This window comes from Macrosteles quadrilineatus, unplaced genomic scaffold (genome assembly GCF_028750875.1).
Source record: "Macrosteles quadrilineatus isolate MER2022 unplaced genomic scaffold, UCM_ALF_1.0 Scaffold_9__3_contigs__length_116548681, whole genome shotgun sequence".
NCBI classification, from domain to species: domain Eukaryota; kingdom Metazoa; phylum Arthropoda; class Insecta; order Hemiptera; family Cicadellidae; genus Macrosteles; species Macrosteles quadrilineatus.
Genome location: NW_026542602.1, coordinates 96628855 through 96656543, shown reverse-complemented (window position 1 = coordinate 96656543; position 27689 = coordinate 96628855). Strand labels below are relative to the sequence as shown.

Here is a 27689-nt window from a genome sequence, read left to right as displayed (position 1 = left end):
TATAGGATTTGGGCCAACAAAGTAATTTATTTATGTTTATGATCCATACAGGTATTTTTCTAGTATTCGTGCTCTGGGCTAATGCATCCATCAGTTTGGTAAACAGCTTAATTATATTAACATTTCGTTTTCAAGTTTAATTTAAAGTGAAATATTAATAGTTAAAAGTTATAAACCAAAAATGGCACTTAAAGTTGTCTAGTCTGATTTAGGATCCCACAAATATTCTGTGATCCTTCAAAATAACTTTTTTAACACCATCCTAACTAAGCTCTCAATAAAACAATTAGAGGGTTGGGGTACTAAAATACACATTTATTTCTCGTAGACAAACTTAATACATCAAAAAAATATTCTAAATAACAGATAAGTGAAACATTTCCTTAAAAATTGCTGTTCAGTTACAAAATGCCAAACAGAATAGGAGACGAAATAACATTTTTTATAACAAATAGCAAAATGTAAAGTATTTTACCCCTAAAATAACAGTAGACTAAAACTATTCCATATAATGTTCTATTTATTTTTATATTTTTTTTTAGTAACAGAAATTGACAGATTATTTGACTCCATTTAACACTATTCTCTCTTTAAGGGCTAAAAATATTTGTTTATCATCATAAATAAAACAATGACTTTGTTATTTTACATAAGTATGTTTTTTGGGTTGGTACCAATCTTTAATTTCTGGAGTTACGGAACCAAACAAGAATCTTATACAATTTGTATACTCATCCAATTCTGAAACATGATGTTGAAATATGATATATATTCTTACAAATCTGTTTTTTTTTTAATCTCAAGTTTAAATTCCTGTTTTCACATCACAATATTTGTATGTTTCTTAGCTCGCAAGTAATATTTTTACAGCCATCACTCTATTTAACAATTTTTCTGTGTTACCAGAAGACTGATAACTTTTGCCTTTCTTCTTTTTGATTTCTTTAAGTGGTGTGGGTGAAACCTCTTCCAAGCCATTTTCAGCCTAAATGTAGTCAGCAAGAGCATCATCATAAGTATTTGCTGAAAGTGTTGTCTTGTGTTTCTTTTTGTGTTTTCTATTTTCTGAACTTTCATTAAGTTCACCATAAGTCTCTCCTGATTTCTTTGCACTGGTTCTATCATTACAAACCTCAATCAAATCATTGCAAATTTCAATCATGCCACAATCGCCATTTATATCAAGTAATTTCTTTTTCTTATGTTTCTTTCCACGTTTCCTTTTTTCTGCACTTTCCTCATTTTCAATACTAACACCTTCTGTGCTTTCCTGTCTTGTTTCAGCTCTAAAATTGTCTTCAACAATGTGACTAACTTGACTTAAATCACTATTTTCTTTGGTGTATTTTTTCTTGTGTTTCTTTTTGGGTCTCCTTTCTTCAACATTTTCATTACTTTCAACACACTTTTCATCCCTAATTTTTTTATTGGGTTCAACTATGCAAACATCGTATGAACTAACTTTACCATCAACATTTTCTAAGGAATGTTTTTCTTTGCGTTTCTTTTTTGAAAATTCTATTTCATTGTTTTCGTCAATAGCAGATGAGATGTCTACAATTTTTTTGCAACCTGCTTGAAAAGAGGGTTTATCAGAAATCCCACAAAAAGTTTTTTCATCTTCATAATTTAATGATTGTGTCTTTTTACTTTTTTCTTTGTGAGACTGTGTATCTTGACTTTTCTGAATTTCAGGAGTTACAACATCAATAACAGCTTTTGAATGTTTCTGTCTTTTGCTTGATGTACTATCTTTTTCAAAACCACCTTTAACGTTGTTAACATAAAGATCAGCAAGGTTAAGTTTATTGTCACTACTTCTATGACCACTTATTTCTGGGGTTTCTTTTTTTACTTTTTCTTTTGTATTTTTTTGAGACGCTGTGTTCTCAGTCATTTCATTTTTATTTTTATTCATATCATTCTTTTCCGTGACCTTAGTTTTATCTACTTCACCAAGTTTATTTAATCCTTTAGTTCTTGACAATATGCTCAAATCTTTGTCATCACTACAATTTTCTCCAGATTTACTTTTCATTTTCATCAGCTTCGCTCGCTTATGCCTTAGTTTGGCTTTAGATACTTTAATGGTTGATTTGCTGTCACAATGTGAGTTACTATTGGCACTATTTTGTATTGAATTTATTTTATTTGTGTTCTCCTTACTGCTAGATTTATCGTTCTTTGATTTAATGGTAGTCTGTTTATTCTTCGGTTTGATGACTTTTTTCTTTATCTTTAACATTTTCTTTCTAGCACGTTTCTTTTCTGAAACACTCATCTTTTTAACTTTGAGTTTAGCCTCTTCTGAATTGCCAGTGTTTAGAATAGCTTTATCTCCTTCATTTATTTTTTCTTGACTATGTTCAACTTTTGATTTTTTAGGAGATGGTGCATTGATACTATCATACTTATAACCTGACTTTTCTTCAAAACCTTTTCTTTTCTCTCCTCTAAATGTATTTTCTACTTTATCGCTTCTAAATGTATTGACATCAACATGGTTTTTCCTTCGTTCAAACACTGTAATAAAAAACCCATTTGTTTGGTCAACTTCAGGCTGACAATATATACATTTATCCCCAAACTGAAATTCTTTTGATCCAAAGTTTTTCCATCCAGGAAGTTGTTTTCGTGCTGATACAACTTCAAAATTGTCATTGCAGCTTTGCAAAACTTCTTGAACAACGTTTTCATTTTCTTCAACGTTAAGAGAACACGTTGAGTAGACAACTCGTTTAGCTGCAGGAAACCTGAAATGCAAAGCTGTAGTCAATATCAGAAATTCGCGATTGAAGGTATTATATAAAAAAGCTTTAAAACTAATGTAATTTTGTTAATTGGTGTTAACATATAGATTGGAGAATACGATGCTCCAAATCTTACAAGTATTTAGAGTTTTGTATAACATGCCAGTACGTATTTCCCAAGGATGTACAATATATTATATATAAAAAACTCAAGACAAAATAGGGTTTCATTTTTGGTACACTTCTTACATATAATAAATTAATGTTTCTGCTATTAACCACTCTAATGCAATAGGAAATTTTAGGAAATTATCTCATTATTGAGCACCTAGCTATCGAGGTTTTAGTAATGGTAAAGTTAAAAACACTGTAATAGTCTACCACGATTGCAGAAATATCCTTGATTACATAATGCGGTTACGTTCTTCTTCCAACATCACAACCTTGAAAAAAGAGAACTAATCGAACACTGTTAATGAATGGGTGCTCCTGCTCAGCTATAGGCTATTGCTGATTATACAACATTTCCCAGTTCCATACACAATTCACATACTTCGCCTGGTAATCAAATTTCAAGTACCCTTCCTGATTTTCCAGTTGGCTGGATCCCTAGGTTAGTATTTCAGAACACATAGCTTTGTTTTAAATTTTAAAACAGTGCCTTTTTCCATACAGAACACATGTGGTTCAGATCAGCAGGACTATGGTGTATTTATTGTAGAACATTTTTATTTGCATGCAAAATAATACACAAAGCATTTCTCAACAAGTATAGCTACATAAATTTGTAATGGTTGTATTGTAATGTATTGCTAAGTAGCTTTACACTACAATAAATGCCATAGATAGAGATCTGACTTTTTTCCTAAGTCAAGTTCAATTGCATGGGTTGATGAATAATAAGTGGGACAAACATTTTTAGGTAATGCTGAACCTAAAATTTACCTGTTGAAAAACAGTTTTTTGCCAACAGATTTATTTGTATTCATCACCTGGTTAAAGCAAATCGTAGCAATGTAATTTGAAATCCAGCCAGTTTCTCCAGTCTAGTCTTCTCGTCAAGTCGTGCTTTTAGGTTTGTTGAGGGCTGTCTCAATCTAACTCCTATGAATAAACAAAAACTATTTAGACACATATTTAGCTGTTTCAAAACCCTGCAGACTAAGCAAATTTTCTTTGCCTGAAAAAAGTTGTGGGAAGTTTGTGTGGGGCCCCAGCAACACAACACTATCCCTGCACTACTCACCCATGCCTCAAGCTGATACGAGACACATTCCTCAAACTATGGCTGTCAGGTTAGTAGTCTTATAAAAAAAAAAGTTTTAGAGTAAACTACATTTTAAAATCTAGATTTGAAATACCCCAGCCACAGCAAACCTGATGACAAAGTGAATCATATGCTTGATTTGGTTTTCACTCAAGTAATTCTCAATGGACAGAATTTCATGGACTTTCGAATAATATATATTTCAGTGAATCATGTTTTAAGACTGCGACTATTGTAGTAGCTCTGCCACTTCACAAACACGTAATAATTTATTGATTTGTTTTTGTTGTTGTGAGATCATATGTTATTATATTGAAATGTTTTTTACACCATATGATAGGAAATTTCTTCCTTATTGCAGTGGTACTAACGGGACGGTTTGTTTTTTTTTAGACAAAAAATATCCCTTGTTATGATTTTTTTAAAACATACCGTGTTTGGTAGTTTTGTGACGCGTATATGGTAAAACTGACTGATCGAAATTTTTGTTCACTTCAGTGCTCAATTAAAGTGATCCCTTTGTGGGTTAAAGTTCACTTATGTAACAAAGTGCAAGTTTAGAATCTTATCTTTCTAACAGTATAAACATTCTTCCCTTTTACAATAGTTTTAAATTATTTATTTGAAGTTAACCTGAACTCCAAAACCCTCCTTCCTTGCAAAACGCGACTTATAGTCGCTGCCAATACAGAAACCACCTACCGCGACTATTATAGTCACGCTGGCATTTGGAGAGTTAAGCATAGACAACTTAACTTCCAAAGCTGACAGCGAACCATAACCTCTAAACTTTAACAGCGATTATCATTTAGTAGCTACAGCCTCAATTATACATACCCGAGCCAGTGCATGATGGGTCCACCAAAATGTACTCCACATGTTTGTACTTATCAACGTCCAGTTGTGTTACATCTTTTAGAATAGTTGTGACATTGTCAGCCCCGCTGTGTTCAATCATCTTTTCCAAGGAATAGTATCGTTTTTCATCTCTCTCCACTGCATAGACCTTCCTGAAAATTAGTCGAAAGTTTAGATGACAGAATAGACTAACAGTTTTAAGATCCTGAGTAAAAACTGAGATATTTTTTTGTTAACAATTTGATTTACATTTTCAACCCTGTCTTTGTTTAAAATATAATATAATGGAATTGAAGTCGTTTCTGTCTATAAGTATGTTTATCTGTTTGTTCAGTGTTAATACAATTGGACCAATTGGACTGAAATATTACACGAATATAGATCATAAAAATTGTCAATCATATGCTTCAAATCCTCTCTGCCTAAGCTTTGTGAACATCTAAAGTTGATTAGGAGCCTTTTGAAGGAACACCAGCGCTGTTTACATCCTCCATTTGCCAATTTTTTTTTAAAAGTAACTATACTACCACACGGCTGAACATTACATAGAATTGTATAATAGCCTCCTCAAATACAAGTCCGTAGCATGGGTGTGTGGAAACATTGCACTGGTCAGTCTGTTGCCATGGTAATAGCAATAAGACAAGTGTGCAATATTATAAGCGTCTAGGCAGCCAGTGCAACTCACAGGATCGTGCATCAGATCGGAAAACCCCCCACCACCGCTCCATGCCAATGGCGTGACGTCAACCATTACCGCAACGATACGTAGCAGAGGTATGAGCTTTGGTGGTGATAATGGATAGCGTGTCGGGCTGATAAACAGAAGGTACCGGGTTCGAATCCAACTGGCAGCACTAACTTTTTGTCAACAATTTTTTCATATCAGCAAGTTTGGTTGGTTTGGTTAGGCACAGTTTAATTTTATAATTAAAAAATTATAAAATTGAATTTCAGACATTTATAATTTTATTTTTAGGACAGAACTATTTTTTCGATTAGTAAACCTTCATTCGAGTTTTTCATTATCAGCAAGTTTGGTTAGTTTGGTTAGGTTATGACAGTTTAATTGTATTTAATTTAAATTTAACCTACAAACGATACGTTTTGACAGCGATAGTGATAGAGATAACAATTTTCCGCGAAAAGTTAGGCTATGCTGATGCGCCGGTATAATTCGGAAGCGTACGACATGGTGCGATGGTGGGGGGTGTTCTGATCCACAATCCTCGGAGTTGCACTGACTGCCTAGACGCTTGTTGCAATATTTTAAATATTGAACAGATGCTCCATTATAAATTAGGTTTTGTCACTTTTGTCTCACTGCGGCCTTGTATTAGAAGAGGTCAAGGTTTTATTACATCGAGTTCTGTTTCTATGACCAAAGATGGGTGTGTTTGGGAGATTTAAAGATTTTTATTATTCATTTTTGCTTCCCCAAATCACAACAAAAGCCTGGGTAAAGAAACTATAGGTCGGCCGGTTAGAAAGCGTCGTCCTCGTAGCATTGGTGCGAGAGAGATACCGACCTGTGGGAGTGAGACAGACTATGGCTCTTCCCCCACTCCGCTGCCGCCCCACCCCCAACCTTTTATAAATATTAACAGCAATTAAGTTATACAGCTGATCAAAATGTAAACAATTACGTTCCTCATAACTTGAGAAAAATAGGTCCTGCAAAAATACTGTATAGCCGAAATCGCATCAATATTTGAGCATCATGAAATGTTATTATATCATTGTGTAAGCAGTTCCATTTGATAACACAGGATTCCAACTCCCACGACACCGGGGCGGCGCTGTGTCGGTGTCGTATCGTGCATAGTGAAAACGGCCATTGGCGGAGAGGGGAACATACCCTCCCTCGCCGTTACCTCCCCTACATGCGCTAAAAATTTCGCGCAAGTCGTTTTCTAACCGGCCGACCTATAGTAGACCATAAAGAAATTATTTAGATAAATATAAGTCAGCTGGTGTTAGCAAGTACATTCTAATAGGCGTATTTCACTGCTCTGAACTAAACATTGTTGTGAACATAAAGAACATAATTTTCGCAAGGTTATTGTAGATATTACCTGAATTATTTTTGTCACATTTTACTACTAAGTCATTAACTTGCAAATAAATAACAACATACAGTAGAAGTGTATTTTCTAGTATAACTAATGTTGAATACAGAAAGTATACCAGCCTACCCAGAGGAAGAGTAGGAAGCCAGCTGAATAGTCTTGAGTCCCGGAGCTGCACACATGTCCAAAACATGGCTGTCCCTCTGCGGTGACAACAGCAACGGTGCCAGACAACTTGCCTGGGGACATAAATTGATGAGAAAAAGATGAACGAGATACTACTTTTAGAACAGCAAAACTGATTTGCAGCTGCTTAGCCAAAGAAAAGTATAACAGCAACTTAGAATGTTTTGTACAGCAGATCCGAAACATTTTAAAGCCATTATCCTTACCACTCGGTTGGGGTGGGATACGGCTAGTGGTACTAGTGATTAGTGAAAAACATGTGTTTTGTTTGAATCAAAATGTTTTTCAATGTCCACGTAGTGGTGATACTTGTGTTAAACTTTGTAACTAAAACAAATCCGAGCAGATGGGAAGAAGTTGCCTTGACTGTTATTGAGTCTTTACGCAGAGAAACAACATTTGCAGCAACACAAAAAACGTATTAATGAACAAAATTACTATCAATATAGACCAGCTGTGGAAATTTTTTTTATTTAAGAGTCTTCCGTAGTGGAAGCCATGTTGGATTTCTTCCCCATAAGAACAATGTTAAACATTACATCATTTGTGGACACGTAACGGCGTTATTTGTTAAGATATAGCTTTGAAATTTATAATTTGTATTTTTAACATAATAGACTCGTGACTGAGGTTTTTGAATTTCGAAAATCCATTTTCATTTCCTTTCAATAATTAGCTTAATTTTAAGCTAATTAATAATCAATTATTCATTATAAAAATTAAAAATTGTGAAATAAAAAACGTCAATCTCTAGAGGATTGCAATTCCTTAAATTTAACTCCTTATCCATAATTATATGACAATTTGCTGATGAGATATTTGGACCCAAAGTTAACATTGTTCTTATGGGGAAGAAATCCAACATGGCTTCCACTACGGAAGACTCTTAACATCATTGTCAAGTCACTCACAGAGTAAAATACTTACTGACAAAATTCAATTTTCTTTTCTAAGGTTTGATACTGAGAATTAAATGAATATTCAATTCAATTCTGTAAAACAGTAACACACACTTCGGTACATATTTTAAGCTAAATCAATGAAGGGCAAGAAGTATCGAATGATGTAAAATATTCAGTGTTGCCTTGTTACTGAGTAAGACCAGCTGTTTCTTAGGCAGGATCATTTAATAAAGACCAATGATCAGGAGGACAGCTGGGTCCAGTTTTCAACCAATATGAGTCCTTGGAGCCTTTACATTATAACTCGTAAAACAATTACACAGGTAGAAAGAAAATTTCTAATCCCATAGTGCACTAGATATTATTTAAGTTACAATCAAAACAAATGTAAGAAATCCCAATCACATGTTTTATTTACAGTGTGGGGTGAAAAATAGAGAAGTCTGTACATAATTGGATTTTTTTGCTAGAAGCGGTAAGGTCTGGTGGAATATGTTTGAAGATAAACCTTTTTAGTGTGATAATGTGTTCATACGTGTCAAACTTGATTTAACGTGAGGTTAAATCAAAACAAACAATAATAATATATTCGTAATATATATCGTAATATATATGGCGTAATATATTCTTTTAATTGACAATAGTTAAGTATACTTACTTTAATAAAATCACTTGGTCATTAGAGAATTTTACTGTGAAATATGAAATGAAATGAAAATCCATCTTTATTGAGGCGAACTTAGGACCTCATGGTCCTTTCTTGCAGTTAACCTCTACACAGTTAAATAGAGATGTGATTCCTAATTCCAAATCAGCTAATGAATTAATTGTTATGTAATTATTGTCTTCAAATTAAGTGATGGTTGCTTTAAATATAATTAATTTAACGTGAGCAAATATTAAAATATTGAATCTTCTTGCAAAGTTAATGTCGATCATTATATTAATAGAAATAATGCAGTTGCTGTGACTGGGATGCACACGATAAACTGATGGAGCATAATGATGATTTACGTTTAGTTTGGAAATATCATAAGATCCAGACCCACCTTTTAAGGGTTTTATAGTTAGGGATCAGAATTATATACTGTCGAGATGACGAGATAAACCTTTATAGACTAATATTTAGAGTTTTGACCCATTTAAATTATAATTAACAGCTAAATTCTATTGCTAATAATTCACTTATGCAATCTGATAAATTTACCAGGTATCAAACAGGAAAACGTTATACGATAGCCCAAGTTAACAAGACTCGAGTTTGGTTTATAAAATGCAGTAGGTAGCCTAAATACTGAATGTTTTCTTATAAATCAGACGATGACATCTACTAAATTAATTAATTTAATGTTAAACGAACATTCTTCCTCGTAAGTAATACAACATTGTCCCTAATTGACAACTTGCCAGTTTGTTTGTTTTGATTTAACCTCAAAATTTGATATGTGAACATTTTTGCACATGATCACACTCACTACAGCCAAAAGGTTCATCCATCCTTAAAGATATTCCAACATAACTTAACCGCTTCTAGCTAAAAAAATCCAACTGCAGGCCTACATATTTTTGGTTGAATTTTCGACCACTGGACGACCTCTAGTTGTATGAATGGAATGGATCGTTTTATTTTAGACAAACTAGGTTTAAATAAATTAAATAAAAAGAATTGTTTTCAGCCTAAGGATGACAAATCTACTAAAAGAGTGTAGGCCTATGTTTAATCTATGGTATCACGTACTGTTATGGAGTTCATGTTTTGGGGCCTGAAATTGGAATCAATGGACACGTTTTTTTGCAGGAATGCTCTGTGGGTTGGATTGTTTTGTTTCAGTCCCACAAGCATGAGCATTTGCTAAAAGCATAAAATTGCCAAAGTGTTTAAGACGGCATTTTGTTAAGGCTAACCAAGACAATTCTTAAAAAAAACTTGCATTGATAACATTCCTAGTGGAGTGGTGTTCAAGCAATTAACTAACATAGGCCTACAGGCATGATATAGTTTTTAATAAAGGTTTGTAGGAAAGAAACTGTGACCAGAATAGGGGGCGGAAAAATTATTTGGGCCTAGGGGCGCCAAAATGCTAAATCCGGCCCTAAGCAAAGTTTTGCTGCACATCTGCACATGAGAGAAATGTTTACTCGAGTGCAGCAAACAGGCAGTTTGCACTCGTGTTACACATTATATATTTTCCTACAGTTACTATAAATCATATAAATAATTAGTCTTTCAAGCAATGTACAACTTTTTTTTAGGTTATATTAAATCCAAACATTGAACGGAAACTTAACTTTTACATAGGAATGGAATGTCTATAGTTCTATCTATAGTCAAAGATATCACCTTACCTTATCCATGAGGATAATTGAGCCATTGCAGTACAGTTCGTAGTCCTGGAACTCTGTTCCGGGAGGAAAAGCCAGAACTTCAGGTAGATGAAAGTCTTGTATAAACCCTGCACTATTGGGCTCCAAAGATCTCAGCTGATCTAAGTAATCCTCATAACTGTTAGCCGGCTTCAGTTTCTCCCAACCATCTTCTTGGAATTTCTCAATCACAGAGTTTACATTGTCCTTGATTAAATTTATCTTGACAAACCTCACTAAAATAATACAAAATTCTTGAATTTTTTATTTCACAGTTAGGTTTTTCAGATTGATAATATATTTTAAGTTCAACTTCAAAATAATTACAGATAGCCTACACAAAAAGATCAAATGGATTTATCTTTAGACTAACATACATCAGTTGGTCAATCAAGCTCAGAAACTTCTTGAATTGAATATTGTTTCATTAAATTTATATCCTTCAATTTGTTAACCATCAGAATAACAAGGAAAATAAAATTTAAAAATGCCCATCACAATTTGGTATCTATATATTTATACGCAAGCAGTTTTCTTTTCACAGTCATAACTCGATAACGGCTTGACGGATTTTAACGTTTGAGGTGTCAAATTAAAGGTATTTTCACGTAGATGTGCAAATACGTCAGAATATAAAAAATGGCATCAATTAAGTACAGTTAAGGGATAAAGTTTCGGAACGGTGGCGCTATCTGTTGACATTAGATCAAATTCAATTCCCTATGTTTACAACTACCGGTACCATAGACTAACCAACACAAGGTTTTAAATGACTTTAATAACTGGAAACAAATTGTAAACAAAACACGACCTCTACATAAACCGTACAGAACTAACAATAAAATTGTCTTCAGCTGTTGCATAAGGATGAGAAATCTACTTGGGGGAGTATGTTTTATCATAGACAAAAATAATTAAATATAGACCGTCAGCTGTGCTGCGGTTACCATAGGTTCTGGCGCACACCGCTGGGATCGCCACGGTAGTTACAGCAAGACAGCTGGTTCTGACAGAGTGAACCAAGTGCCTGTCCAGATGGTGTCTTCAAGCGAGAATTAAGTCCGTGATGATGAGATTGATGATGAATTACTTAGTATTTCTGATTTGTTTTCGGAATCTGGCAGTGAATATGCTCCTTCTTTGCTGTTTACAGTGAAGTCTAAGTTATATTGTCAATTATCGTTTATTTTATAACAGTAAAAAGATGTAACTTAGTTCACTCGTTTTCTAATCAAGGTAACCTGCTATCAGCCAAAGTGAACCAAGTTACTTTAAATTTGTTTTCAGTTTTATTTAGGGTTACAACAATATTGAGTATTCACAATTTTTATTTACACTATCTAAGGCATATTAGGTCCTAATATAAGCAACCAGCGTCACTCCCACTAATTGGGGCCGAGTTATTCATATTGCCTTATGAACTCTATACCTTCCAAGTGAACAAAGTCAATCAACCAGAGTGAACAAAGTAGCTAAAATAAATAAAATGGTTCAACCACAATGAACTAAGTGTTTGCATTGTTAAAATTATATCTATTACAAAAGTTATTAAAAGAGGGAATTTTATGTTAATGAGCTCTAATACCAAGAAAAGTTCACATATTTTTAAAACGTTTTTATCAGCTCGCTTTCTTGTCCGGTACAAATTTTGAAATCAATTTTATATTAACTTCCCGACGAGCTAGAGACTTGAAACATAGCTCCGAAGGATGACAATGCAATATTATATCATTTAATTTTCATATTTGCCTTGGACTACGCCCCATGGGCTTGTTTTTATTAGCTCGCTTTCCTACAAATTTTGATATCAATTTTAAACGAAGTTCCCGATGAGCTAGAGACTTGAAACTTGAAACATAGCTCACAAATGGATGACAATGCAATATCGTATAATTTAATTTTCATATTTCCCTTGGGCTACGCCCGTTTGGCTTCCGAATTTTCCATGTTTACATTTTAATAGAATGTAAACATATAAATTAATTTAAGTCAGCTGTAAATACTTAAATTTGACAGTTAGAAGAGCAGAGGTTAAGAGGTACAGGTTCTGCTCCCGAGATATTGTAAAAATATAAAACAATCATTTCAAAGTAAAGGTAAAACATCTGATTACAGATAATAAGGTTTTGGGTTTTGGTTATGTATTAAGAGGCTATATAAAATAGATTTAACATATTTACACATTAAAGACTAAAACTAGATAATAATTTATAAATAAAAATACTTTTTAAAAATGCCACGTTTTTAAACGCATTAAAAAGTATAAAATAATTTATAAAATGTTGAGAGAATAAATACTTGTAAGATTTAAAACGAAAAACGTGGGGCGCATGCTGATTTACAATTAACTTCACCTATTGAACTATTATGATCAATTGCAAGCGCCCCACGTTTTTCGTTTGCAATCTTACAAGTATTTATTCTCTCAACATTTTATAAATTATTTTTTACTTTTTAATGCGTTTAAAAACGTGGCATTTTTAAAAAGTATTTTTATTTATAAATTTTATGTGGTATGGTTTAAATGAACTAAAGTTGAATTTTTTTTTAATCCAAACTTTAACCTCATTTTCTCAAAACATTGAAAATGTCACTTATTTCACTATGGTTTCACATGGACCATTTAAAGTTAGTAGATAAAAAGGAATCCAACTTCATACTATTGTGTGACAAAAAAACCAATTTTACTTAATATTGATGTGACATAAAATTGAGGCTATTTGCCCAAATTCATTGGTTTGGGCATGTTTGCCTGCAGCTCATTACACAATTTGACAGAAAACAATAAGATAAATTAAATATCCACAAGACTTTTACTAACTTTGATTAATGGAACATAAAGGATTTATCTCGAGTGAGGCAATTCATTAGTTGCACAAATAACTATAAAACAGATGGTTCTAACTATTAATCAGTCCCTTTCATAAAATTTATAGGTTTACTGGGTTCCCCCACTACCTTTTTACTTTTTTTGTAGTATATGTCAGCTGATCAGCTGGCATCTGTTATTTCAATGTTTGGGTGACATAGAGGGGATGAAATCGCTTCCCCTCAAACTGCCTATTAAGGTTTTTGAACTGTTGTTTTTTAACTATTTCTATTTGCAGTGTTTACCTTATTTTCTTTATTCTTTTATTTAGCATAAAACAATATTTAATAGAGAAATGTTATTTATTTTCTTATTTACATGGGCCAAAATGTATTTATATTTTGATTACTAATAATCACTATACTCACAACTTCTAAGAGAGGTTATATTTTCGTATATAGCCTCTCATTGCCACTAACAGTGGTACAACGACTCATTGTACCAATCACTAATAGTCCAGCATCTATAAGGGGTTGAGTATGCACTGAAAGTGTAACTCTTTTTGACTTTTGATTGTTGTTGGGGGCATCTTGGAGATGACAAAAACCGATGTTGTCGCCCTCCCAGCAGGTGCACAACTTGGGGGGGGAGGGGGGAAGGTGCTCTGAGACGCGTTCTATAAAATCGCTTATATCTCGTGAACTAGACACGATAGAAACAAGCTCTAAACGGCATTGTATTACCAACTTCATCTGCTTTAAAAATGTATCTTGGAAAAGTCCCGTATCTATAATATTAGTTGAGTTATTTAACAATTTATTTAAAAATTTGAATAAAAACCCCTAAATAACGTTAAACTATCCATTAAAACCCCTTTAAAACAACAAACAGTAAAGTTTTTCATCGTGCATAATACGTTGAACACGCTAAAGTTACTTTATATGGTAATTATATCGAAATATTACAAGGTTATGCGAGGTTTCCGATGAAGCGGCACGGTGACGCCGCTGCACGGCAGAATTCAACGTGTAGTACAGACTTGTAAAAATTGGGTATGTACAGAAAGTGTAATGCATTTTGACTTTTGATTGTTGTTGGGGGCATCTTGGAGATGACAAAACCCGATGTTGTCGCCATTCCAGCAGGTGCATAACTTGGGGGGGGAGTGGGGGGAAGTAGCGCTGAGGCGCGTTTTAGAACATCGCTCATACCTCGTGAACTAGACACAATAGAAACATGTTTTAAACGGCATTGTATTACAAACCGCATCCGCTTTAAATATTCTACAATGAAAAATCCCATATCAATGATACTAATTGTATTATTAACAATTTAATAAAAATTACAAATTTAAAGTCAAAATACCGTTTATCTACCTATATAACTCTCATAAAACAATGAATAGTACTGTGTTTGGAGTGCATTCTATGTTCAACACACGAATTACAAAAAATTAAGTTTACTGTACTTTCCTTAAAATAATATGTACGGAGTTCTCGAGTTAGCGAGAAAATAATAAGCGTATAATAAGCTGTTTTAACACTAGGCTATTTTAAATATAAAAATTTAAACAAAAATCTAGGTACAACTACCAAAGAAAATGCTTCAGTTTAAAATGTATACGGTTTTTAGCGAATTTCCCATATAGGGAATAAGCTATTACCGTAGTACTCATGGTAAGACCTGGACCCGGGACCGATTTATTTTTTCGTTTTGAGGTCCCTAGAGGCCAAAAACACCATCCGTTCAAATTCATATATATATATATTTATATATATATATATATATGTGGCCGTCAGCACGATAATTCGAGCAAAAACGATCCGATTTTGATGAAATTTGGTTCAAACGTGTAAACCTACATTTATTCGATCGAGTTCGCGAACCAGCATGATCGGACTATGGGAACGGGGGTTTATGGGGGGTTTTATGGGGTAAAAATAGGTTTTTCCCATTTTTGACCCTAAAATCACAAAAATTTACAATTTATTTCCAAACCATTTTGTAGAGCTTAAAAAAACAAATAATTTAGTATATTGAAGCGTTATTGTGCGTGTTGTATTAAGTCTGTTCTTTTAGTCATATGATTTATTTGTGTTTAAATATCTTTTGTTGACAGATGATTTTTGGTAAACATGTTTTTGTAAACATTGGTTTAGTTTGAAATAGAGTTTGTTGAAACAAGATGTGTGTTTAATATTCTTGGATTAGAAATAGAACATGGTGGCAGCTTAGTGGATTTTTATCGAACTGAAAGTCTAAAACCACGCATAATGTCAAGTAAGGGCAGAAAAAAACGAAATACTCGGAGGCAAAGGTATGAGGACAACAGTGAGGACGACGCCCAAAGTGAACTCAACTACGTTTCAGAAAGGGACTCTTGAAAGACTAAAGATGAGTCACCAGGATTTGCATTGGGACATACAAACCGAGAAAATAATGCAGTTATGTGTACTACTACTCCGATGATCAATATCACGTTACCAACTCCGGAAACGTTCTCTTTTACTCCGAATGAGTGGCATTCCTGGAGGAATCGCTTTCAAAGGTACAGACGGGGTTGCGGTCTGGATAGCACTTCTGACGCTCGGCAAATCGATGTACTTTTGTTTACAATGGGTAGTAGAAGTGAAGATATTTTCGATTCGTTTTCACCAAAACCTAATACTTATGACGAGGCTCTTCGGGCCTTTGATGAATACTTTGTGCCAAGACGGAATTTAATTTATGAGAGATCAAAATTTTTGAGACACAAGCAAGGGAGTGATCCATCTGAAAAATTTATAACAGATTTGCATGGCCTTGCGAAAACGTGTGCATGGGGTGAGCTAAACGATGAGATGATGCTTCTCGTCCTCATTATTGGTATGAAAGATGAAGCTCTAAGTGATAGACTCCAGCTGGACTCTCAATTGACTCTGGAGAAAGCATTTAATACCTTGCGCCAACATGAGGAGCTAGAACGCCAAAAACGTGAACTCGCCTAAGATACTAATGTTTTTTTGGTAAATAAAACGTCAGTTCAAGTCAGTAAACCGAATCGGACTGAAGGAGTTTGTGACCAGAAATACATCGAGGATGCAGAAACTACAAAGAAGTGCAGGAAATGTGGTTATAATTGGCACGGATCACTGTCCGAATGTCCTGCTAGGAAAGCCAAATGTGACAAATGTTCCGAGGTTGGAAATTTTTTTCGATGCTGTCCCTTCCGTGAAAAGTGGATGAGAAAAAACAAAAACGTCGTTAAAGAAATCGAACAGCAAGTTTCAGACTGTGGAGATCTACAGGTTCCTGAGATTTTCATTGGGAATATAGAAAACAATGACAGAGCCTGGGCCCAGGAGGTAAAAGCAAGCTGTGGAAACCAAGTGTTAGGGCTTATAAAATTTAAACTTGACACAGCTGCTGATGTAACCATGATTCCAGTAGGAGTTCTTGGTGATTTTATTAAGACTCTGCCTCTAGGAAAGTGCAAATCCCCTGTGTTCAGTGCAAAGAAGAAAGAACGAATCAATATTTTGGGAACTTTAAGGCTGAAGCTTGAACATAAGGGTGTATCGGTTTATGATCATGCGTATATTTCCGAGGAGATCACTGTTCCACTTCTTAGCAGACGTTCCTGTGAAGAGCTGAACCTGGTGAAGAGGATCTTTTCTGTAGATTCATCAGATATTGACTGGGTTACTAAGTACCCTAATTTATTTCAAGGATTAGGAAGTATGAAAGGAGAGTACAAGATAGAAATGAAGGAGAATGCAGTTCCTTATGCTATATCTACCCCCAGGGTTGTACCAATACCTTTAAAAAGCAAGGTGAAAGAGCAGTTAGACGATATGCTTGAGAAAGGAGTGATTGTCCCAGTTGAACACGCGACTGATTGGTGCGCACCAATGGTAGTTTGCGCAAAAAAGAGAGGTGGTGTTACGATCTGCGTGGACCTATCCAAACTCAACAGCAGTGTGAAACGTCGGTTTTATCCTATTCCAAAGATTGAACTTTCATTGTCCGAGATCGCGGGAGCCAAGTACTTCAGCAAGATCGATGCGAATTCCGGTTTCTGGCAACTGAACCTTGCAGATGAGTCACAAGATTACACAACATTTATCACCCCTTTCGGGAGGTATAAATTCTGTAAGTTACCTTTTGGAATTACATCCGTCCATGAAGAGTTTCAGCGCCGTATGTCAAAAGCTTTAGAAAGGGCAAAGAACTGTTTAGTGCACATTGATGGCTGTTTGATATGGGGAACAACGAAAGAGGAACACGACGAGTGTCTTAGAGCCGTACTAGAGAGAGTGCAAGCTAATGGAATCACTTTGAATAAGCAGAAGTCTGAGTTCTGCAAGAAGACTGTGACATTTTTGGGGATTGTGCTGTCTAAGGAAGGAATCAAGCCTGATCCAAGCAAGGTAAAAGCAGTTGTGGACTTATCAGCCCCAAATAATGCTAATGAAGTCCAGAGATTCATGGACATGATCACTTTTCTGGCTAAATTTATTCCGAACTGCAGTGAGATTTTAGAGCCAATTACGAGCTTGTTAAAGACTAAAAACGATTTCTTTTGGGGACCAACTCAGGAAAAAGCTTTTGTCACAGTTAAACAGATTTTATCATCAGAGCCATGTTTGACTGTTTACGATCCGGAAAAGCCCTCGATTCTTTCTTGTGATGCTTCAAAAAAAGGTCTTGGAGCGGTTTTATTACAAGTTGAAGGAGAAAACAAGAAACCTGTGGCATATATATCTCGGACTCTAACGCCTGCTGAAGAAAACTACAGTAACATTGAGAGAGAAGCGCTTGCGTGCACATGGGCAAGTGACCGTTTAAAATGTTTCCTGATGGGTAAAATGTACACAATTGAGAGCGACCACAAACCGCTTGTCTCAATTTTCAAAAGACAAAATTTGGACGAGCTCTCACCGAGGCTACAGCGATTCCGAATGCGTATGATGAGATATGATTATCGCATGACCTGGGCCCCAGGAAAAGACCTTGCCATAGCAGATCTGCTATCGAGAAGTCCTATTCCAGCTAATGAAGATGGCGAATTGACAGAAGAAGTGGAAGCTTTCGTCCATGAAATCAGTCTGATTAGTATAAACACTACAGACGAAAATGTGACGAAAGTACTTCACTCACAAATGAGGGATCCAATATGTGCACAACTTAAGTTAAAGATTTTGGACGAATGGCATGGAAAATCAAGTTTACCTAATGAGATTCAAGAATACTTTAACGTGAAAGACGAGTTAAGTTGTATTGATGGGTTATTGCTTCGAGGAACTCGGATGATAATACCTCAAGAACTACGAGCGGAAATGCTCGAGAGGCTTCACAGTGGACACTTGGGAATCACAAAAACAAGGAAACGTGCTTTGGGAACCATGTGGTGGCCTGGAATCTCTCAAGAAATAGAAAGAAAAATCAAATCGTGTCCAGTGTGTATTCAGAACTCAACTAAACACAGTGAACCATTGATTCCAGAACTTATGTTTGGAAGGAAAATAAGAGACAATCTTCCATCTACTTTGGTTGGAAATCCTGTGGAAAATAAAGACTTTTTTCAGAGGGAGAATAAGTACCAGTCGAAGTATAAAATGCAATTTGATAAAAAAAATGGAGCGAGTGGTTTAAGTGAATTAGAAGCTGGAAGCATGGTATGGATCACAGATTTACGTAGACATGGTAAAATAGTCAAGAAATTGAACGAACCACGTTCCTACCTTGTGGACACTGACAAGAGAACCATTCGGCGAAACCGGAAGTTCTTAGTTCCTGCACCATACTACGGAGAAGATTGTATTCTTTCAAACTGTCCATCTACGGTCCTTAATTGTCCACCTAACTCACGTGATCGTCCAGGCGCTGGCACAGTTACCCGTTACGGAAGGTCCATCAAGATACCGAGGCGGTACTGAGCTTCATGAAGATGTAGACATCTTGAGGCGGGATGTTGTATTAAGTCTGTTCTTTTAGTCATATGATTTATTTGTGTTTAAATATCTTTTGTTGACAGATGATTTTTGGTAAACATGTTTTTGTAAACATTGGTTTAGTTTGAAATAGAGTTTGTTGAAACAAGATGTGTGTTTAATATTCTTGGATTAGAAATAGAACAGTGCGCCTAATGGTTACAGAGAAAATTCCAAAAAATTTTAAATTTAAAATCCCCATGTTATTCTTATGGAGAATAAGTCAACTGTTGTAGTTTACTTGTTTATGAACATATTTTGATCGAATTTGGAAAATACATTTATTTCTTACTAAACTATTAACATTAAAAAAACACCTTTTTACCCTCCCTGTTGCAGCAAACCTAAGTACTCGTTAAACTAATTCTATTTAAATAGGGAATAAATATGATATTTTTAAGGAGGCATTTTAATGTGAAATCCTATAAGGCTAATGGAAATTCGCTTAGTCTGCAGGTTTGCTGCGGCGGGGGTATTATTAAAAGAATATTAAAATAGACTTGGAAATGCTGTACTGTACAGCATTCCCAAGTCTATTTTAATATTCTTTTAATAAAAACCGTATACATTTCAAACTGAAGCATTTTCTTTGGTAATGCACTCCAAACACAGTACTATTCATTGTTTTATGAGAGTTATATAGGTAGATAAACGGCATTTTTACTTTAAATTTGTAATTTCTAATAAAATGTTAAATAACTCAATTATTATCATTGGTATGGGATTTTTCATTGTAAAATAATTAAAGCGGATGAGGTTTGTAATACAAAGCCGTTTAAAACATGTTTCTATCGTGTCTAGTTCACGAGATATGAGCGATGTTCTAGAACGCGCCTCAGCGCTAATCCCCCCCCCCCCCCTAAGTTGTGCACCTGCTGGAATGGCGACAACATCGGTTTTTACACTTTCGGTACATACCCAATTTTTACAAGTCTGTACTACACGTTGATTTCTGCCGTGCAGTGGCGTCATCCGCGTCACCATGCCGCTTCATCGGAAACCTCGCATAACCTTGATATATTTCGATATAATTACCATATAAAGTCACTTTAGCGTGTTAAACATATTATGCACGATGAAAAACTGTACTGTTTGTCGTTTTAAAGGGGTTTTAATGGATAGTTTAACGTTATTTAGGGGTTTTTATTCAAATTTTTAAATAAATTGTTAAATAACTCAACTAATATTATAGATACGGGACTTTTCCAAGATACATTTTTAAAGCAGATGAAGTTGGTAATACAATGCCGTTTAGAGCTTGTTTCTATCGTGTCTAGTTCACGAGATATAAGCGATTTTATAGAACGCGTCTCAGAGCACCTTCCCCCCTCCCCCCCCCCAAGTTGTGCACCTGCTGGGAGGGCGACAACATCGGTTTTTGTCATCTCCAAGATGCCCCCAACAACAATCAAAAGTCAAAAAGAGTTACACTTTCAGTGCATACTCAACCCCTTATAGATGCTGGACTATTAGTGATTGGTACAATGAGTCGTTGTACCACTGTTAGTGGCAATGAGAGGCTATATACGAAAATATAACCTCTCTTAGAAGTTGTGAGTATAGTGATTATTAGTAATCAAAATATAAATACATTTTGGCCCATGTAAATAAGAAAATAAATAACATTTCTCTATTAAATATTGTTTTATGCTAAATAAAAGAATAAAGAAAATAAGGTAAACACTGCAAATAGAAATAGTTAAAAAACAACAGTTCAAAAAACTTAATAGGCAGTTTGAGGGGAAGCGATTTCATCCCCTCTATGTCACCCAAACATTGAAATAACAGATGCCAGCTGATCAGCTGACATATACTACAAAAAAAGTAAAAAGGTAGTGGGGGAACCCAGTAAACCTATAAATTTAATTCTGCTGGGAGGGCGACAACATCGGTTTTTGTCATCTCCAAGATGCCCCCAACAACAATCAAAAGTCAAAAAGAGTTACACTTTCAGTGCATACTCAACCCCCTATAGATTCTGGACTATAATTGCACCAATCGTTAACGATTAAATTGGTAAATATCTGATTAGTTGATGTTCGAAGCATTACAATTTTACTTCTTCTCTCTCAATTCTTGAACCTCATTGGTCCGTTACCCATGTTGTTAAGTAAAACTATGCTGTTATGTAAGAAAACAATGCTGTTATTTGAAACTTTTCAATTTTAATAAACGGGCTGAAACGGCTACTTTAAAAAACGGTCGTAGGTAAAATAATTAAAGATAATGTAGTTTAACTTAATTTAGTGTTGGTATAAAAATTAAGTGCCAATCGAACAGAATGTTATTTTATTGTTCTTAAAGTGTAATTTTAACTGAACGGTGAATGTATAGAGTGTTTTTGTAAGTACAGTAAAGCACTTTTTCATTCATTCATTCTTTCATAGTACGTTAAAAAATTTAATACAATGTATAGCTTTTTAAAATAAAAATATCTATAATCAGATAATGTCTCACTATTCTGCCTTGTGTACAGCCATTATACTGTCTCTGACAATTGTATCAATAAGATTAAAAACCAGTGCTTGCCAGAACATTAAAAATGAAAGAAATATATTTCATAAATTACAAAAGTGGGCGAAACATCTGGGTTTTGCACATACAGTAGAACCTCTTTAATCCGAACCCCTGTAATCCGAACGTCCACTAATCCGAACGCCTCATTGCTGTACTCTACACAGAACAGTAGACTACTGTAGTAGATTTTTATTGTAGGCCTATACTGTATTTATTGATATATATGCACCGTAATTATTTCAATTGTAATGTACAGTACTGTTTATTCCCTATGTTTACTACTGTATTAAATAGACACTGTATTTTGCTTTATAAAGCATTTTCACGTTTCCCTAGCTATTGTTATGTAAAAACAACAATATGTTCTGTAACCCGAACTATTCAATAGTCCGAACTACCCCCGGTCTTAATTAGTTTGGATTAAAGAGGTTCTACTGTATTGTAAATATTGATTTGACGAATCTCTCACCGGAAGATTGTGAATTTAGTGACATTATGGCTTCTTAAGCCTACGAATGAAGTTAGTAGGCCTAATATTTAAATCAATTTAGTTTGTAGTTAATAATTCCCTAAATCACACTCATATAAGATGTGTTGCAGTAAACCCTCATTAATCTAGATCATTTTGGGTTTCAAGACGCCCGGATTAATCAAAAAGACATTTGATTATGAACAAAGGCATACATATTCCAGGACCGTTTGTCAGCTCTTGTACATAATGAAACACCTTTTGCAGAAAAGTTTAAGTTGCATAATGTTTTGCAAAAAGCTTAATAATGCACCCGATTGTAAAAATACCAACAGCAGTTGTGTAAAAAATATTTTAAATTATAACAGAGTACTGTAGTTTACTACGGAATGGAACATTTCTAACTTAGCTGTATGAAATGTTTATAAACCGCTGACAATTGGGTGTTCTGATTTTAACAGTCTCTATTAACAGGGTCTACGTTTAAGAGGTGGTTTACTGAAGTGAAATTACTTATTCTTATTAAGATATAAAAGTAAAGAGGTAAAAAAAAATTGTTTATACAACAATAGAGCTTTTATTTGTTTTAATACTGTTATTTTTTACCATCTCTAAATGTTTTTATGATCAACAAAAAGTGAAAATGATTATCACCATCTCCATCTGTCTCCACACCTTTGAACTAGTCCCGGCTAATATTTAGAAATCCAAGTTCACTAGATAATGTAGGTAATATTTTATTCACTATCACTATATAAATGGTTGATTTGATTATTTACAAAGTCCCAAGTTATTCTTGTTTGAGGTTAAGATCGCTCCGTTTCATCCTTGGTGGTACAGGAGGGGGTTGATCCGGTTGATCCTCTTCTGACTCATGGTAAGCTTTATAAGCGTACATTCCGATAATGAGATTGACTGCTAGAACACTGGCAATCACTGACCACACAATGTTAGTAAACCCTTCCACATTGAAATAGTCTCTCAGAATGTAATACGTCCCGAAGTACGATAGGAAAGGGAATGAAAACATTGCCATACTGTACAAAAAGAAGTACAAGATAACGTTCGATTGAGTCATTATCGTTGCAGCTATCACAGTCTTTGGAATGATGTAAAATGAGTGGCAAACGAGTAAAATAAAATCACTTATGTGATTAAAAAATTATCTGATGTTCGTTGTTATAAATTAACGTTTCGCTCAGAAGCAGTCTCGATATTCATCCATCCAAAGGTGTGACAGTCTGCAACAAACGAGATCACTTAGTCAGAAACTTTAAAAAGTATAACGTACCTTTAGCATGACTTATTTCATCACTGTTGTTTCCAAGAGATGCGTTAGCTTGCTTTTTTGATAGTATTTGCTTTAAACGCTCTTCATTTTGAATTACAGTTTGTATTGTGTTATTATCAGAGTTTAGAAGAGACGTTTCACCAAATAGGAGCTCTGATATGGCTATTCTGACTCGCCATATGTCGAGGCGATGATGTTCTACCAAAATATTTGATTCCTTTATTAGACTTTCTATAACATCCCAGTTTTGAAGAGCTTTGATAACTATGGCATATAATTTCTTAATGTTCTGAAATTATAAATGAAGAATGGTAATGTAAAAAATTATAAACAAGTAGGGTTGTAGTATCATTAAAACATTAATTAAGGCCCATTTTGCTTGGAGCGACTGTAGCGATAGTCGCTCAGCTAATATCGTTGTTGCGGCGGCCGTTTTGCTTAGAGCGATTGGTTTTCAACCCCCGCATGATTTTTCATAGTTGAATACCAGCACTCACAATAGTGAAGTCATGAGTGCTTGATGCAACCTTTTAAAGTAAAGTAACTGTATAACCAAAACAGTACAATCGTAACAGTACATGAATAAAAAAATTATGTGAACAAACAAAACAGTAAATTATGGTTATTTTAAACCCATAAACGAATATTGTTAATGTGCTTACTGAGTGAACTGCACTGTTTTGAGGTTCTGCGCATGTGTCGGTGTGCATCAGTCGCGGCACGATTATCGCAAGACTGGTACCCAGGGCAGTAGTCCACGACTATAGCAGGCGACACTTGCGACAGTCGCTCTAAGCAAAACAGGACAACGCAAACTCTGTCAGAGCAGTGCCCAGCTACTATCGCGGAGCGATTATCTCTAGGCTACGCGACTATTGCTGTAAGCGCTCCAAGCAAAATAGGTCTTTAACTAACAACACTGGGTAAAATTTGAAAAGAGGAAAAGTAACTCACAGACTAAAACCCTTAATCTCTGGCAGTTTCCAAGATCCCTCAGCCATTGATTACACCTTTGATAACAGTGTGTCACACTGATTACTAACTCGTAAGTCCAACATTTAGAAGTATGTTTAAATTTGTTCCTTCAACTTCATTTTTATTTTTGTTTACAACATTTATACAGTAACTTCTTGTTTTTAACATTTCAGACATTTTTAAAATCTTATAATTGCCTAGTATTTTTGTGTTCCAGTTTCCTCACCATGGGGCAAGTGGAGGTCCCCTCATACCTGAATTATAATATATTGCATTGAGAAGAGTGAAAGGCAAAAGTGGGTAAATAGAGAAATTGTCTGTAATTCTGAGACGTTTTCAATTATAAAAATATCTTTATCTGTTTTTAAGTTACAAACTTTTTTGTAGACCTTTGCGGAAAAATTCGTAAAATGTAAAGAAACGTAAAATTGCAAAATCTTAGTTACCGGTAATTCAATTCAATTCAATTTATTTACACGGTAACACCATTTTACCAATATAATACTTATACAATAATTTTTACAATAATAGGAAATTATGACAAAAAATAGTAGGTACTATTGTGTGTGGTTGTAGTATAACTCTCTGGGCACATGATTCACTTGAAAAAAATAGTTTTTTAATATACCTGTACCGATACTATCATTTTTTTAATCCAGCACGTATTGTTATGGTCAGTTAGCGAAAAAACCCGTCTTCTCAGCTTCTAGAACTGTTACTAGTATTCCACTTGCCCCCCCGGCAAAGTTTTTGGGGCAAGTGTAACCACGGTTGGAAAATCTAAGTCGTAATAAATTTGAAGTATACTCTGAATATATTTGCAAACAATAGTTAGTACACAAAATATTGTTGAATTTACTTTAAAAATGTAAATATAAAAAATTTTCAAAATTTGACCATTGAATTTAGGCTAGGCCTACATCAAAATGTTGTACCGTATGTAGCCTAACTTTTTTTTATCAAAAAAGTACATTTTTTCATATGCTATTTACCTTTTAAAGGTTAAAACCTTAAAACAAGGTCCAGAAAACACAACATGATGGCAATTACCTGTGTAGGCCTACTATATGTATTATATGTATCCAATCTGAAAGAGAAAAAAAAAAAGCAGAAACTTTTATTATTAGTAGATTGATAAGCTGCGGTTACACTTTCCCCCTGGTTCAACTTCACGATGTGGTTGAAGGCCACTTCACCCTTGTCTTTTTTTAAGTTACCTATTGTTTTTAAAAAGATGATTTGTACAGTCCAACCTCGGTATAAAGAATGTGAAGGGACCGAACTGAATATTCGTTATTGCAAGGATTTCGTTAAAACGAGGTTCGTTCTGGATGGGTTTGCAGGAATTTCGCTCAGTCAAACTTCAGAAACAAGATCTCGATCATCAGTTCTCGGTGAATGAAATCAGTTGTAACGTGCACAGCAGAAATATGTGGGGATGTGAAAAACTGTGCAGACGATTGTTGCGCAAGCGTTGACGTCATCTTAGGCTACCATTTTATATTCATCAAGAAACTGTGATTTTTCAAAAACAATAATGTGGGGGAGTTTGTTTTATCGAGGGAAAGACCCAGACAATTTGTTAAGTAGGTTAAATTCCCTATGTAGAGGTTCTGACAATGATAAATTCGTTATACTGAGGTGTCTTATTTTAGCCGAGATCATCAAAAATTTGTTTAATCAAGGTTGTTGATAGGGCCTATAGTTTGTTCGTTATGTAGAGGTAAAATATACATTGAGTCTTATGGAGTGTTCTAGGGGATAAAAAAAATGTTAGCATAGGCTATATCAAGTAAATTGTTACATGAAGGTTCGTTATATCAAGGCTAGACTGTAGTTATGGTACAAAAGATTTTAAAATTACAAGTAGCCTGCTAATATTAGGCTACCTGAGAAATGTAAGCTCTAAATTGAACTAATGCTAAAACCTGGTTCCACTTCGCCCTAATGTTTTTCTCTAAGTTAGGCCTATCTACTCCCAAACCCAGACTTTTTTATTTCTTACATTATCTCCTAATTTCTCGCAAAGTTGCTAGAAATACGCAAGACACACGTCTTGAAGTCTCTCGCCTAGTTCCTTCAGACAAAATGTTTTACAGCACAAATAACTTATTACTTACGGTAGGTTACCACAAAAAATGGCTGCACTTTACTTTACGTCCTACACTCATTCGAATGAAAATATCGATCGCTATATCGATAAGTTATATCGTTTGGTTAGTTAGGTAACCTAACCTAACTAACCAAACGATATATCAAAAGACACAATCGAATAATCAATATTTTCATTCGAACGAGTGTAAGACGTAAAGTGCAGCTCAAAAAAGAATTACTAGCCTCAACATCTCGCCATGTGTGAACTCAGTTTATACTTAACTAGCGAGTGGTAGCCTACCTGCGACTAATGGTAGCCGTGACTAAGTCGCAGCGAGTTAGTCGCCATGTATGAACTGTGAACTAGCCTTATAGGCCTACAGTAGTGTAGTGGGATCTACTGGGCTAGGTACTACTGTACAGTACTAGAGATCTATACAAAAACAGTCCAATAACTTTATGTTAAACAAGACGTACACATGGTGGATGGGGTTGTATATACTTACACTGAACTGGAATTTTTTGTCGTTATACAGTAGGTCTTTAACACTTCTATCTTCCTCTGAGACCTGTCTTAGAATAGAAGCTGCGTCTTTCAATAATCTAGGAAATTGAAGAAGCATTTTCAAAACTGAACACACATTTTAAAACAGACACCAGGTTAATAATAGGTTTGATTTTCTCTGAAGCTAAACTGTAGAATAAAATAATTCTACACAAAGTATGTTTTTATACAGAGAGGTTAGGATTGCTTGCTAGCAGTAGCACGATAGCGATGCGATAGGTTTGGGTTGGGTCTGGTCGATAGCGATGCGAACATGCGATAGGTTTGGGTTGGGTCTGGTCCTAAATCTAATGGGTATTTACTCAGGGGAGGTATAGAGGAGCCTACGATGACAGCTGTGGGCTTCTTATTAGCTGAGGGAACACCATTTACCGTAACAATACGAAGTCAGACCCAATATAATGTACTCCTACTTAGGTCCGGTGGGGCACACGGGAGGGACTAAGGACTAAGGCTAACATATCTTGTAGTTTCAGCGTTCGCCGCTAGGCGCTAGAACTGCTAAGTTGAAAAAATTTAAATTAATTTTTTTTTAATTTTTAGTTATAAAATATTGTTTTAAAATTATAAAATAAATTTGTATTTTTAAAATTAAACTGTC

General features: G+C 34.8%; 1 protein-coding gene across 2 annotated transcripts; it reads right to left on the bottom strand.

Annotated features, from left to right (window-relative positions):
* Positions 1-46: 46 nt before the first annotated feature.
* LOC129004042 (putative methyltransferase NSUN7) lies at positions 47-27387 on the bottom strand. 2 transcript variants are annotated; one of them, XM_054432415.1, is made up of 7 exons: positions 27030-27387; positions 23455-23743; positions 10379-10632; positions 7071-7183; positions 4855-5027; positions 3743-3854; positions 47-2753 (listed from the first exon to the last, which is right to left on the bottom strand). In XM_054432415.1, exons 1-7 carry the CDS (start codon positions 27144-27146, stop codon positions 986-988), a joined length of 2826 nt encoding a protein of 941 aa, XP_054288390.1. In that variant the 5' UTR covers positions 27147-27387; the 3' UTR covers positions 47-985. The 2 variants fall into 2 exon arrangements, 1 of the variants encoding a protein (XP_054288390.1); XR_008491671.1 differs by lacking the exons at positions 47-2753; positions 3743-3854; positions 4855-5027; ... (1 more) ...; positions 10379-10632; positions 23455-23743 and adding an exon at positions 22735-23404 and having other exon boundaries at positions 27030-27158.
* Between the last annotated feature and the right edge of the window lie 302 nt (positions 27388-27689).

Excerpts from the sequence above, each read along its gene's own strand:
- LOC129004042 (XM_054432415.1), bottom strand. The coding sequence starts at position 27,146 with ATGCTTCTTCAATTTCCTAGATTATTGAAAGACGCAGCTTCTATTCTA. Across the intron at positions 7,184-10,378 it reads CAATTATCCTCATGGATAAG|GCAAGTTGTCTGGCACCGTT; the intron begins GTAAGGTGATAT and ends TTATGTCCCCAG. Across the intron at positions 2,754-3,742 it reads CTACGATTTGCTTTAACCAG|GTTTCCTGCAGCTAAACGAG; the intron begins GTGATGAATACA and ends TTTGCATTTCAG.